Consider the following 12,302-nt stretch of genomic DNA (forward strand, 5'->3'; position numbering starts at 1 on the left):
GGTGGCTAGCGATGGACAATATTTTTCTTAAGGTATTTATGTATTTTGTGTTTGTACTACAGCTTCAATGTGTGCGTACCAACCGCACGAATTAATTCCTAGACCAAATATAAATTCACTGATACAACGTTGCAGATAATCTCTTTTATTCACTGATATAACTTCACGACAATTTCAGTATATTTCATACGCAAAAAATTATTTCAAACAATACTGGACTACCAAGGACAATTTAAGTCCTTTAAAAAGTGTGTATTAAAGAAAGAAAGGGGCCACGTATCTCTGACGACTATTGCAATAATGTAGTAAAGAAAATATCTAACACATTTTTCTCAAACGAAACACAATAACTAACCTGTAAGAAAAGTACTTTTCAGAGCGCGCACGCGTGAGAGAGAGAAAGAGAGAACTGAACATTATATTTTATAATTATTTACTTAAAACGTTAAGAATATCCCTGTAATGTTTGCATGACATAAATGAGAAACTATTATGAAACAAAGTTCTGTATATGATTACGTCTTATGCAACATGACTAAGTCTTACGTTATGTGATCTAGAGCAATTGTCGAAAACTTTTCATTTTGTTAAATGTTGTGATATGTTACAGGATAGTTGTGTTTCATTTGCAATAATGTACTTCACAATTTAAGTGGTGTTATGTTTGCGATCATTACATTTTATTTAGTAAATACAAGGTTCATATTGAAATAATGGGTATTGACTTTCCTGAATTTCTATAAGTAAGTAAACTTTTCGTGACTTCTGGCAACGCGAACTATCACTTATGGCTAGGTTAAAAAAACCTCGACACTCCTAGCCGCTGACAGCCATCCTTTTTACTTTTTAAGTATAGTACAAGATCCTTTCTTATTGTAAATATTAATATGTGAGACAAACTTGACAATGTTTGAAGTGGGTCTCCGAGTTCTCTTTAAACGGTGATCGCAAATGACAGGGCTGCAGTAATGTCATTTCTTCGTACACATCCACGTCAGTGTACCACATGTTTACCTGTTCGCACTGTAGTGTGTCTAGTTAGCCACACCCTTTTACAACATGGCAAAATCAAGTCACAGTTTTCGTTTCATTCGCTTTGACAAAACACCATCAAGTTTCTCCTACACTTTAGTTATAGTTCCTGTACTTGGAATACAGTCAAACATTAGTAACAAACAATAATTAAACACTAACGACATCTTTAATATCTCGGCATTCTGAATAACTCGAACATTTTGTATAATTTGACCCATCTTTTTGGTTAATCACAACGAACGCAACATTTTTCCTTCTCTAGTATCTGATTATTTATTTGAAACTCTAACACCTTTCTGCGCACCTAGAGCTATTTTATTTTCGAAGATTTTTCTAGCTTTTATTTTTTCATCTTCTTTCTGAATATTTTTCGATTCTTTGAAGTCTTCTTCACTTCTTCTCTGAGCAACTGGAAAAAAATTCTCTAGATTTTCCGTGAAATACTCCAGATTTCCCAGACTTCAGACACCAGATTTTGAAGCACTTCTCTGACTTATTTCAATTTCTCTCTCTTACAAGTTAGTACATCTATACATATCTAATGCATTTATGATATTGCCATAACCACTCTCCCCCGTATTAAAAAAAAAAAAAATCATCGTAAGTATGCTGATTTTAATTTCTTTTATTTCGATAAACAGGAAAAATTGAAACACTTGACAATTAACTATAAGAGGATTAACAAAATCTACTAAATTTTCAAAACAAATTTTCAGCTGAGTAAATAATGTTTTACTCAAACTACTCTGGCCACTTAAAATATTCATCAAAATTTACACTCACATATGTTATATATAGAAAGAGCGCGAGATAAAGAGAAACAGCGAGCCCTGGTAAAAATAACAAACCAACCTGCGAATGCCATTACAACATGATCATCCAAAAGGCAAATTTTTCTCACGGTTCTTTCTTCTTGTAGCTTTGCTACGGACTTCTTTTCAACGCCAAGCACAACTACATCGGTTCCACGTACTCCAACCTGAAAAAAGAAAGAAAACAAAGTTACTTTCTTTAGTTTTGATAGTTCAGTGAAACGAACGATAAAGTACCAAAGGTATAAAGTAGATTAACAGTAATCACTGAAATGATTAACACAAAACTTCTCAAATCACTTTATTTTCTACTTCTTTTTTCGGAAGCAAACTGATATAGGATAACTTCTTATAAGTATAGCTAACGATGATGGTCATCTGCTGAACGAATTATATAATAGGTGAACATTAGTGATAATGCAGTAAGAGGTGCTATTTTAAGCAGCATATAACATATTGAGTACAAAAATTTTTGCCATAGGTAATTCATAAGTTACATAAAACCACGTGAACTTTGTTAGAACGAAACAAAAGAACAGGAGAAGGGGCATGTACACGGGTACACGGTTAAAGATCGCGTATTATAGAGCACATTTAGGAAACTGACACCCCCCCCCCCAAAAAAAAATCAACGAATAGATGCCGAAAATACAGAATATAGTCCTGATAAAATAAGCATTCCTTTGTTAGATAAATAACGTTAAAAAAGGATATTATAACCATTCACTTTACTACTAATTTCATTCAGTGCAGAAGTCGCACTACAACTAATTTCATGATTATTTATTGTTAAATACAATGTGAAACAACGTGGGACAGCAATACAAAGCATGGTTCCTTATTTCTTTAAATTTATTTATGAATTTTATGTCTCTCAGTTCCCCCTTAGCTAAAGGAGACGATGAGAAATGAAAGATGATAATGAAAGGACCATACAACCACCCACGCCGTAAATGTGATCCGAACCTATCATATAGCCTAATTCTTAAGACTGCTCAAACATGTCAATCGGTGCACTATTTTCGTAGTGTAACCTTTCGAGATTGAAATGATACGAAGCAAATTAAAGTGAAGAGCAATCAGAGTAATAATGATTTTATTAATCAATTCTGTAAGAGCCATGACATGTAAAATCAACACACGGTTTCGAATCGACCCTTACAGACTGCAGTGACTGTTTATATTTTGACTGCTATTATCAGTGTGTGGAACAAGCGAAAAGCTCAAGTTGATTTGTAAATTGGTATCGTAATTTCAAACCCATAAAGTTCTCAAAATTTACGAAAAATGCGTTAGGAGACATTTGTTCAATTGGCATTTGCAGCTGACCTGAAGGAAATGAAAATCTTTAAGTTTTATGTCCCACGGTTATGCCGGCTGGGCTAAAGGAGACGGTGAGGATGAGAAATGGGTGGAATGAAGAAAGTGGGAGGAAACAGGAGTGCCACGAGGAAACACATGCACACGGTGTTTGTCCATCACAAAGCTCACTTGGCGCGAGTCAGCTGACCTGAAGGACCTATGGCTAAAGTACCATTTTAAAGCTTATGAAAAAGAGCTTTCAAAGAGTATGTAACATTAATATTTGTATTTTTTTCCCCTCTTTTTGGACTATTATGAATGTATTCCTGATATTTTATTTTAGGACCAGTACAGGATCATTTGTTTTAAAGAGTTTCCAGTCTTAAAACGCAGAGTGAAAATCGCGTTAATTTAGGTTCTTCATAAAACAAGATCACACGAAAAAAATATGGTTGTATTAAAATCAACATCATATCACAATGTCAAAAAAGAACACTGACCAGGATTCTGTCTATATTTGGAAGTTTAAGTCTTTTTTGGATACTGCTTACAACTTAGCTTGGAGTAAACTTGTATGGCTTTTCAGTTGTCATTACATCTTTGACAAGCAAGGTATATAGTCAGCCAGTTGGAATCACACGGTTTCTTTTACATAATACATCCACAGCATGAATCCAGAGAACACTCGCTTCCCAATATATGCAAAAGGTGGAGATGGGTCAGCCGAATGGAGAAACGATACTTTCATTTTATTTTTCTTCAAAACAAACGCCAGCCACCACCTGCTGTTATAGACTGCAGTAATGTCGTGGAATTTGGTGAGTGTCTGTTCCAATGAACTCTGGTAATACGAAACAACCGTGACAAAAAGTTAGCAAGCATCTGAAGCTATAGGTATGAACGCGTGGAACTCCAGTGTGAGAGGAAATGTTTGTACTTTGTTGAAACGATCTAGTAGGAATACTGCGGACTCGGTGAACTCTTTTTGACTAACAAATGCAAAATGCATTCTAGAAAGCCACTGACCAGTCAATAAGATGCCGAGGTGCAGAACTGTATTATCAAATGGATGCTGCAGACTTGTTCAGGGTGACAGCCTTTTGGCTGTGCCATCAACCTCATTTCAAGGTTCCTTTCCATGAGTTGTTACAGCAAAATGACATTTATCTTCTACGTCAAAATCAGCCTGATATAAACGCAAGCTTAGAAAGTTCTTTTCGTTCTTGTACTGAGCACTAGATCAACCAGAATAGTAGAATACGTTTTTCTGTCTAAACCAGCTCCTCAAGAACACAAGTTTCTGCTGGAAGCAGTACAAAGCCGTACTGTTGTGTTAGAGACACTCCAAACTTACAACATAACTGACATGTTGCTTTACAGTACACTACAAAGAAGGGTTGTTAGAATTCTTCCCGGCCCAGGATTACTCAGGGCTTTATTTTTGGGGGGGACTCATAATAACCCTCTCCTCCACCCAAAAACTATCCAAATTATACTCCAGAATTTGCATTGAAATAATAACCCTAATGTAATTATAATTACTTTCTTCAATCGTGCTTCTTATAGTACACATCTAATTTCAGAATTGGCTTAAAAATCTATTTATCACCAGAACAGACTACTACTTAAAAAAAAAAAAAAAAAAAAAAAAAAAAAAATGTTTGGGAATGATGCATAATGAATTCTGTTTGCGTTCGATCAAATTGCTGTAACAGTATTCAACAGTAATCCATTATTTAGAAAAATGAAAAGGATCTGATTTGTGATCACATCACGGGGAAACGGATAAACCGGTTGAAATAAACTTTTGGAAGTAATCTTCACGTCCCTCGAACTGAGTTTCTAATCATGTTACTTTATTTAAAATGCGTATTCTGTGGGAGAGGGGCGGAGCCTAGGTTCAAAATCTATGTGAGAAACTGAGTATCTCACGATCTTGTAATGCTGGGAAGATGAAACTTCGTATATTAACTCCCCATTAAAAATAAGGGGTACGTCACTTCCCATTGTAGAAAATTTCAGTTTTGAAGGAAGAAGAAGAGAGTTTTCTATAGTAATTTCTTTCCTCACATTTAAACTGACGTTGTTTGTTGTTCGAGACTGCGTCACCGAGAAATGATTGAACAGTTTGAAATGAGTCTTTGAACATAGTGAGTACTTACCTCAAGCTAGGATTTTATCGTGTAACTTTACTTAAAATGGGCGCATCCTAAGGGAGAAGGAGGTTAAAAATTCATGCCAAAAATACGATATATTAATGGAGTTTGTATTACTACACTTTCAATGATATACCTATGCTTAGGGGGAGGGAAGGTTCAATTTTTCATGAACCAAATTCTTCCCTACAAAGAACAGGCATTTCAGCTAGTCCAGAATAGAAAGTAATACGATTCCATTTCCTTTGTTTTTGTAATATATACTTGCATACTAGCATAAACAAATAATAAAATGTCTTTTTTCATGTGTCAGTTAATTACAAATCGAGAACGCTTCACTTAAGAAAAAAAAAAAAAAAAAAGTAAAGATATGCTCCTATCTTCTCAACACTAACTAGGGTTGTTAGAAGTTTCCCCAGTCCAAAATTCTCCAGTGCTTTTTTTTTTTTTTTTTTTTATACCTCAAAACAAAACAAAAAACGGATTGAATGAATAACCTTAATTTGATTGTAATTACTTTCTTTAATTGTGCTCCTTATATATGCTTACTTTCAGAATTGGATTAAAATATGTATTTATCACCAGAACATAACACCATTGAAAACAAAAGAAGTTTCGAAATCATGTATAATGAATTTTGTTTGTACTCAATCAAATTCTCTGTAACCGTGTTCAACTGTAACTGATCTTGTTTGCGCTCGCATCACGCTTAAACGCTCAAACCGTATGGAATGAATTTTTGAACATACAGTAATTAGTACTTACAATGAGGCTGAGTTTCTATCATATTACTTTGATTCAAGGGCGCATCCTAAAACAAGAGGTTACAGGAGGTTCAAAATTCATGTAAAAAATACAGCATATCACGAGCCCGCCAAATTAGGGACATGAAACTAAATATATAAGCTCCTCATTAAAAATAAGTGCGCACGTGTTTCAACGTTTTTGAAAATTTTCGTTTTAAGAAGAGAGATTTTCCATAATTCCTTTGCTCACATTGATAGCGATGTTCCACATTGCTTGTGATCGCATCACGCGAAAGCGCTTGAACAGTTTGAAATTAATTTTGGAACATAGGTTATTCTTATTTATTTAAAATTCGGTATCTAAATACCTCTTAAAAGTAAGGGGGCACATCACTTTTGTTTCTTTTCTTTTCTTTTTTTCTTCTTCTTCTTTTTTTTTTTTAATTTCAATTGAAAGGAAGAAAGAGCGCGTTATCTATCATTTCTTTCTGAGTCACATTTAAATCAACGATACCTGTTGTTCGCGATCGCGTCACGGGAAATGGCTGAACAGTTTGAAGTGAGTTTTTGAACATAGAACCTACCTCAAGCTGCGACTTAATCACGTAAATTTAAAATGGGCTCATTCCACGGAGAAGAGGCTTTAAAATTCATATCTTATAGAGTTTTGAAAAGTGGTTGCTCACTAGTCCAGTTATAGTGTTGCGCCTAATCTTCTACAACAAAATTACTATTTCTATCCATTTTATTTTACAAGAACCTAAATTAAAGCACTTTTTCAACTCCACGTTTCGAAGTGGAAACTCTTGTAACAAATGATCCTATGCTAATCCCAAAATAAAACTTCAAGAATACATTCATAACAGTTCGAATATTTTTCTTATAATTAAAAAATCTAGAAAGAATCTATACTATTATCTACCTCCTGAAATCTTTCATAGGCTTGAAAATGACATCTTAATCAACATTTTAGGTCTTTTAGGTCAGCCGTAAATGTCACTCATACAATTTTTGGTAAATTCTGAGAACATTGGAAAGCCTGTAATTTAGAAACCATTCTACATATCAACCTGAAATATCAGGATTTGTCATTTTCCAATGGGGCAAAGAACTACCAAATTTCATCAAACTCTGACACGATAAGATGGAATTTGTTTGAAAATTGTGTTGATTTGACATGGAATGGCTCATAAGTAAACTTAAAGTGTATCGCGCAACAGCAACATAAAAATCGGTAAGATAACTAACCAACCCTTCGCAAGTGAACTCAAACATACTAACCTAAACCCGTCATGATCAGAAATAACTGGTGAGTACAATTACACAAACGAAATCTATAAGCAAAATAGATGGGTCAAGCATGATATACTTCCGGCGGTTTCCAAAGAATGGTTATCTTCTGTGCTAGTCTATAAACCTTATAACGGAAGACAGAACTGTAATTTTGAATTGTTTCTCAAACAAGAAATACTGAAAAATAAGTAAATTTCATGCGTGAAAGTCAACAGAAATTATACATTCATACTACGCTTTCTTTATCTAGGAATCAAAATTGGAACTTTTGACCTTTCATTTTTGTTGTCACCGCTAGTGACGGTATCTCTTGGCTCATCTCTACTGCCGGCAATTTGAATCCTCGTCAGTTTAGTTGTAAACGGAGGAATCCCTTCAGATACTTTCAGAAACACAATTTCAAAAATACAAGAACAATGACTCTAAATGTTCCGTAATGTATTCCTACAACACAGTTAACTCTTTCTGTGTTGACCATTAACAGTTACGGGCCGCGGTGGCTCAGTGGTAGAGCGTTCGCCTCTGGTGCTTGGGGTCCCGGGTTCAAACCCAAGTGAACTTTGTGGTGGATGAACACCGTGTTCGTGGGTTTTCTTGGTGTTCTCCCGTTTTCTCCCACTTTCTTCATTTCATCATTTCATTCGTCTCTCATCACCGTCTCTTTTAGCCTAACCGGCATAAGCGTGGGACGTAAAACTCAAAAATTTCATTTCATTTTCATTATCAGTTACGTACATTGCAATCCATATTTTCAATGTTTCAGCCCGCTCTAGTGCTTTAGTCACGAACAATCACTTCAAAAGTTAGAAGACATTACGGAATGTAACGCCACTTACATAGGTGAAACAGGAAGAAACATTGAAGACAGAATGAAAGAACACCAGCGACACACCAGACTTAAACAACCCGAAAAATCTGCAATAGCCGAACACTGCATACAATACAATCATACGGCCATGTGGGACCAAATTGAAGTACTAAAGAAAAGTAAACAGTTCTGGGACAGGAAAATACATGAATCTTTATTCATCCGTACATACAAGCCATCCATCAACAGAGACGAAGGTTATCATCTACCTGACATCTGGTTCCAGCTTCTCAGTACGAAAAGAACCATCAGCCAATCAGAGAGCAGTTTCCACCAGCAAAATCAGAGCACGCCATTGGCCAACAAAAACAACCAATAGGAACACAGCGATTCTTGAAGATCACTATATAATCTGTACGACCAGCACACTTCAACACATAGCTCTGAAGATGTTGCCGCTGTAGCGGCAACATCTTCAGAGCCTATGTGTTGAAGTCGTGCTGGTTCCTTACAGATTATATAGTCGCCATCAACTTCAAGAATGTGTACTATTGGTGTTTGTTGCTTTGTTCTGTAACGAAACCAAGTATCTGACAAACCAGTACCGGTATGTATGTCTAACACCGTAAAGTTGGAATTAAAGTAACTTATTCTTGAAATCACAATGCATATTAGAATGATGTGTTACTAATTACGCAACAAAATCACTTTACACTGCAAGAAACTCCGTCACATGAGTTAATTCAATTTTTCTGTACACTAAATTTCGTTGTGATTAACTGAAATAATTTTTTTGCGTTACATCGAACAATCAATGAGCAAAGTGGAAAGTGATTTTTGTTAGATAATTAGGCCAAATCATCCGATTGTGGTTCGTTCAATTTGAAATGGACATAATTCAACCTTCGAGTGTGTCATAGATATACATAATAGTTTTTCTTTTCTTTTTTCTTTTTTTCTAAATACTTGACTTTATTCTATTGCAAGACAAAGCAACAAAAATGATGTCTTCCAGCTTTTAAAGTCACTGTGACCAAGGCCCCAGAGCGTGCTGAAATATTGAAAACGTTGATTCCTAAACAAAATGCAACAGTTGTTGGTGCAAGGTGAGTGCATTTTTCTGTTGAATATGTACCCAAGGGAGTCTACTAGTAACTATATAAAATTTTACTTTCCACCGGTGCTGTATCGCCATATAAGTTAACAGTACCATATTTTATGTTAAAACATTAGGGTTACGAATGCGAAACTACTACAAGTGTTATATTAATGTTTGGAACAGATATTTGCTTCTAGCACGAAGCTCTCATCCATATTCGAGAGTAGGAAAGACACATTAGATTCCAATAACACAACATACAACCACGATAGAATGACTTGCAAATTCAGCGTCGAACGCCATTACAACAATGCTGAAAAACACACACACTCAAAAACTCTGTAATTCTGTCGACATAATCCAAACGTTTTGATTTGAATGTGGCCTACTGAAAGACATGAGTGTATTTAATGCGATGAAAACATGTCATTAGTTTCTAGAAGTTAGCGTATAAATTCTCGATATTGCGCAAGGTGAACACGGGACAATAATAAATGCTAGATAAATTATAATAGGCATCGGCTGTAGTTTCTATAAAAATATTCGATTACTCGTATACTCACTGTCGCTTCACCGCCTCTCCCTTTGTACGTATCTCAACGCGACCCCTACAGTTTCGCTTTGTCCTGAACGAAAGTATTTTCACTTAGCCTTGGTGTTTAATCGGGGACGTTGAACGATATATATAGCCTAGTCAGTGATCACCTAGCACAGGTTCATGCTTGCTCTTCGTTTGAATATTTTTTTCTTTTAATGGAATATTAACTCCCTAATGGATCAGAATAGCTATTTCCTTGTGTAATCATATCCAGTAAAGTGTGAAATCTCTAATAATATATGTTTTTAAAGTACTATGAAACAATTTGTAGAAAATCGCAACACGTATTGTTAATACTTATAGTCAGCTAATTTTAATCGATTAACTGCCGCAGATGGTGGCCCCAAAATGCAAAATTTACAGAGAAATGAACAGAATCAGACAAAATGTTATTATGAGAGTAACGAAAAAGGTAATGAAAGTCATCAGTGTAGGTTGACTAATAAGGCAGAAAACCGATGTCGTGGATTGATGCGGATTAAGGTGAATAGGCAGTAGAGCGTAATATGACAGTGTTTCAAATACAGTACTTTATTAACTAACGTAAGACATGTATGTTGCTGTAATGGAGGGAAATAGGAAAACGGGAGTTCAATCTGAGATAAAAACAGTATAATGGGGCAAATTTGTATGATATCCCATATTACGGGGAATACATTTGTAAAACCCATGAAAGAAGTTGTGCGTTGTATTTTGCAATAGGATTGTAATTACAAAAAAAAAAAAAAAAAGGATGTTACACAGTAAATGTTAATAAGGATAAGCACGAAATGAATGGTGCGCAATGTATCACATGATACTCAATACCAAAGAAAGGAAAATACCATGTCAAGGCAATGTGCAAATCGATAACGCAAGTGCCGCAAAGACTTGCAACACACAATGCATATGTTTTATGCCATATGAAGTGTTCTTTCCAATAACGTCATTTATGCGTACACCCGCCGTCACTGACGCGCCTGCTTTTTACGGTGACCCCTTTTAGCTACCACTCGGGCTTCCGTGCCCTGACTCGGTTAGATAGTATTCGCGGGTTTTAGTGGCCACCTTGCACAAGTTAGTTCATGTTTAATGTACTGGAGCTGTTATATTGTATTTTTACTCAGCTCTCGTGAAGTCAATCTGCACTCATTAATGGAGCTCCTCTTTTAAGGGTTGAGTTAAGTTGAATTTGAGTTTGTCCTATTCAGCAGCAAGGTTATATGAGACGGGACCTACTGATTAACGTGGAATCCGAAGTACATGAGCTCCCGCCGGGAATTGAACCCGGGTTTCCCACGCCAAAGGCGAGTACGCTAACCGCCTAGCCACGAAGGAGCTCCCTCTATTAAGAAACACTTTCTAAGGTAGTGATACTGAAACATATTCATTTCTCATAAATGTAAGTATTCCCCCATTGAATGGTTAACACGAAGAAAAGAAGTATTTTCGTATACAGTTTGTAACTTTTGTCCTAGCAGCATATCTTTGATGGGGTATGCACCCTGAAACAGACAATAAGGAGTGATCATACTGGTATCATTTACAAACTTTTAGTAGCAGTTTAGAAGCTATATTCTCCATCATAATGAGAAGGAAGATACTAATTTTGCACAGTAATACTATATAGATGCAAACGGATGTAAGAAAGACCAAAAGAAGCATGGAAATAAGAAATACTGATTAACAAGCATGGAAATGTGATTAACAATGAACAGTGAAGGCCTGAAATGAAACAGGGTATATGTAGGTAAGGTATATGAAAGCTAGAACAGATAAGTAGTAATACAACGTTGGAAACAGGTTCATGTGGATCTTACCCGAGGCCGTCATCTGCGGCGATTTAGTCTTTCAATCTACACATAATTAGGATTTAGCTAACATACCGCAATGAACTATAAGCATAAGGGTGTTCATCCAGAAAGTTTCAAAATGAATTCAGTCTTTAATACTATATCAATTTGATGAGATTTAGCTACAAAATAAACAGATGAATTGCAAAGAATTCAGCAACGTGTATAGGGAAAATGTGAGTTAACAAGTCTTACATGTTTAAATAGTTTCATACCTCGTATTTATTAACATGAGATATGTTACATTTACTCATACTACTTTAAATAATGATATTTACATGAAAGAATATTGAAAGAATGGGATATTTCACACTCCAGCAACAAATATATTACAAAATTATTTACTAGATTTACAAGAATGACAAAGCAGAAGGCTCTCTCATACAACAATCTCAAAGGATCTATTTACTTACAGCTGTAGATCCTTTTCTTACTGCTTCTTGAGCATATTCTACTTGGAGTAAGTGGCCATCAGGAGAAAAAACAGTAATTGCACGATCATATCTTGAAGTACCCATGATTTAATCCGCTTTTAATTTCTATGAAATGAACACGCTTGTCACTTTTACGTCCGGCACTGTTTGTTGCTGACGGTATTCATTTGTTTCTTGCCGCAGGTGA

At 35.5% G+C, this 12,302-nt stretch overlaps 1 protein-coding gene across 1 annotated transcript in view; it reads right to left on the reverse strand.

Moving 5' to 3' along the window:
* Positions 1 to 12,290, reverse strand: part of Prosalpha4 (proteasome alpha4 subunit) — a 44,488-nt gene extending 32,198 nt beyond the window's left edge. The window contains exons 1-2 of the mRNA XM_081761227.1: positions 12,095 to 12,290; positions 1,888 to 2,014 (exon numbers count right to left, since the gene is read on the reverse strand). Coding sequence (XP_081617353.1) covers positions 1,888 to 2,014; positions 12,095 to 12,199 — 232 coding nt within the window. The 5' untranslated portion in view covers positions 12,200 to 12,290. The remainder of the gene's footprint in view (positions 1 to 1,887; positions 2,015 to 12,094) is intronic.
* Positions 12,291 to 12,302: the final 12 nt, after the last annotated feature.

The sequence above is a fragment of the Thermobia domestica genome, chromosome 1 (assembly GCF_964235325.1).
Source record: "Thermobia domestica chromosome 1, izTheDome1.hap1.1, whole genome shotgun sequence".
Taxonomy (NCBI): Eukaryota; Metazoa; Arthropoda; class Insecta; order Zygentoma; family Lepismatidae; genus Thermobia; species Thermobia domestica.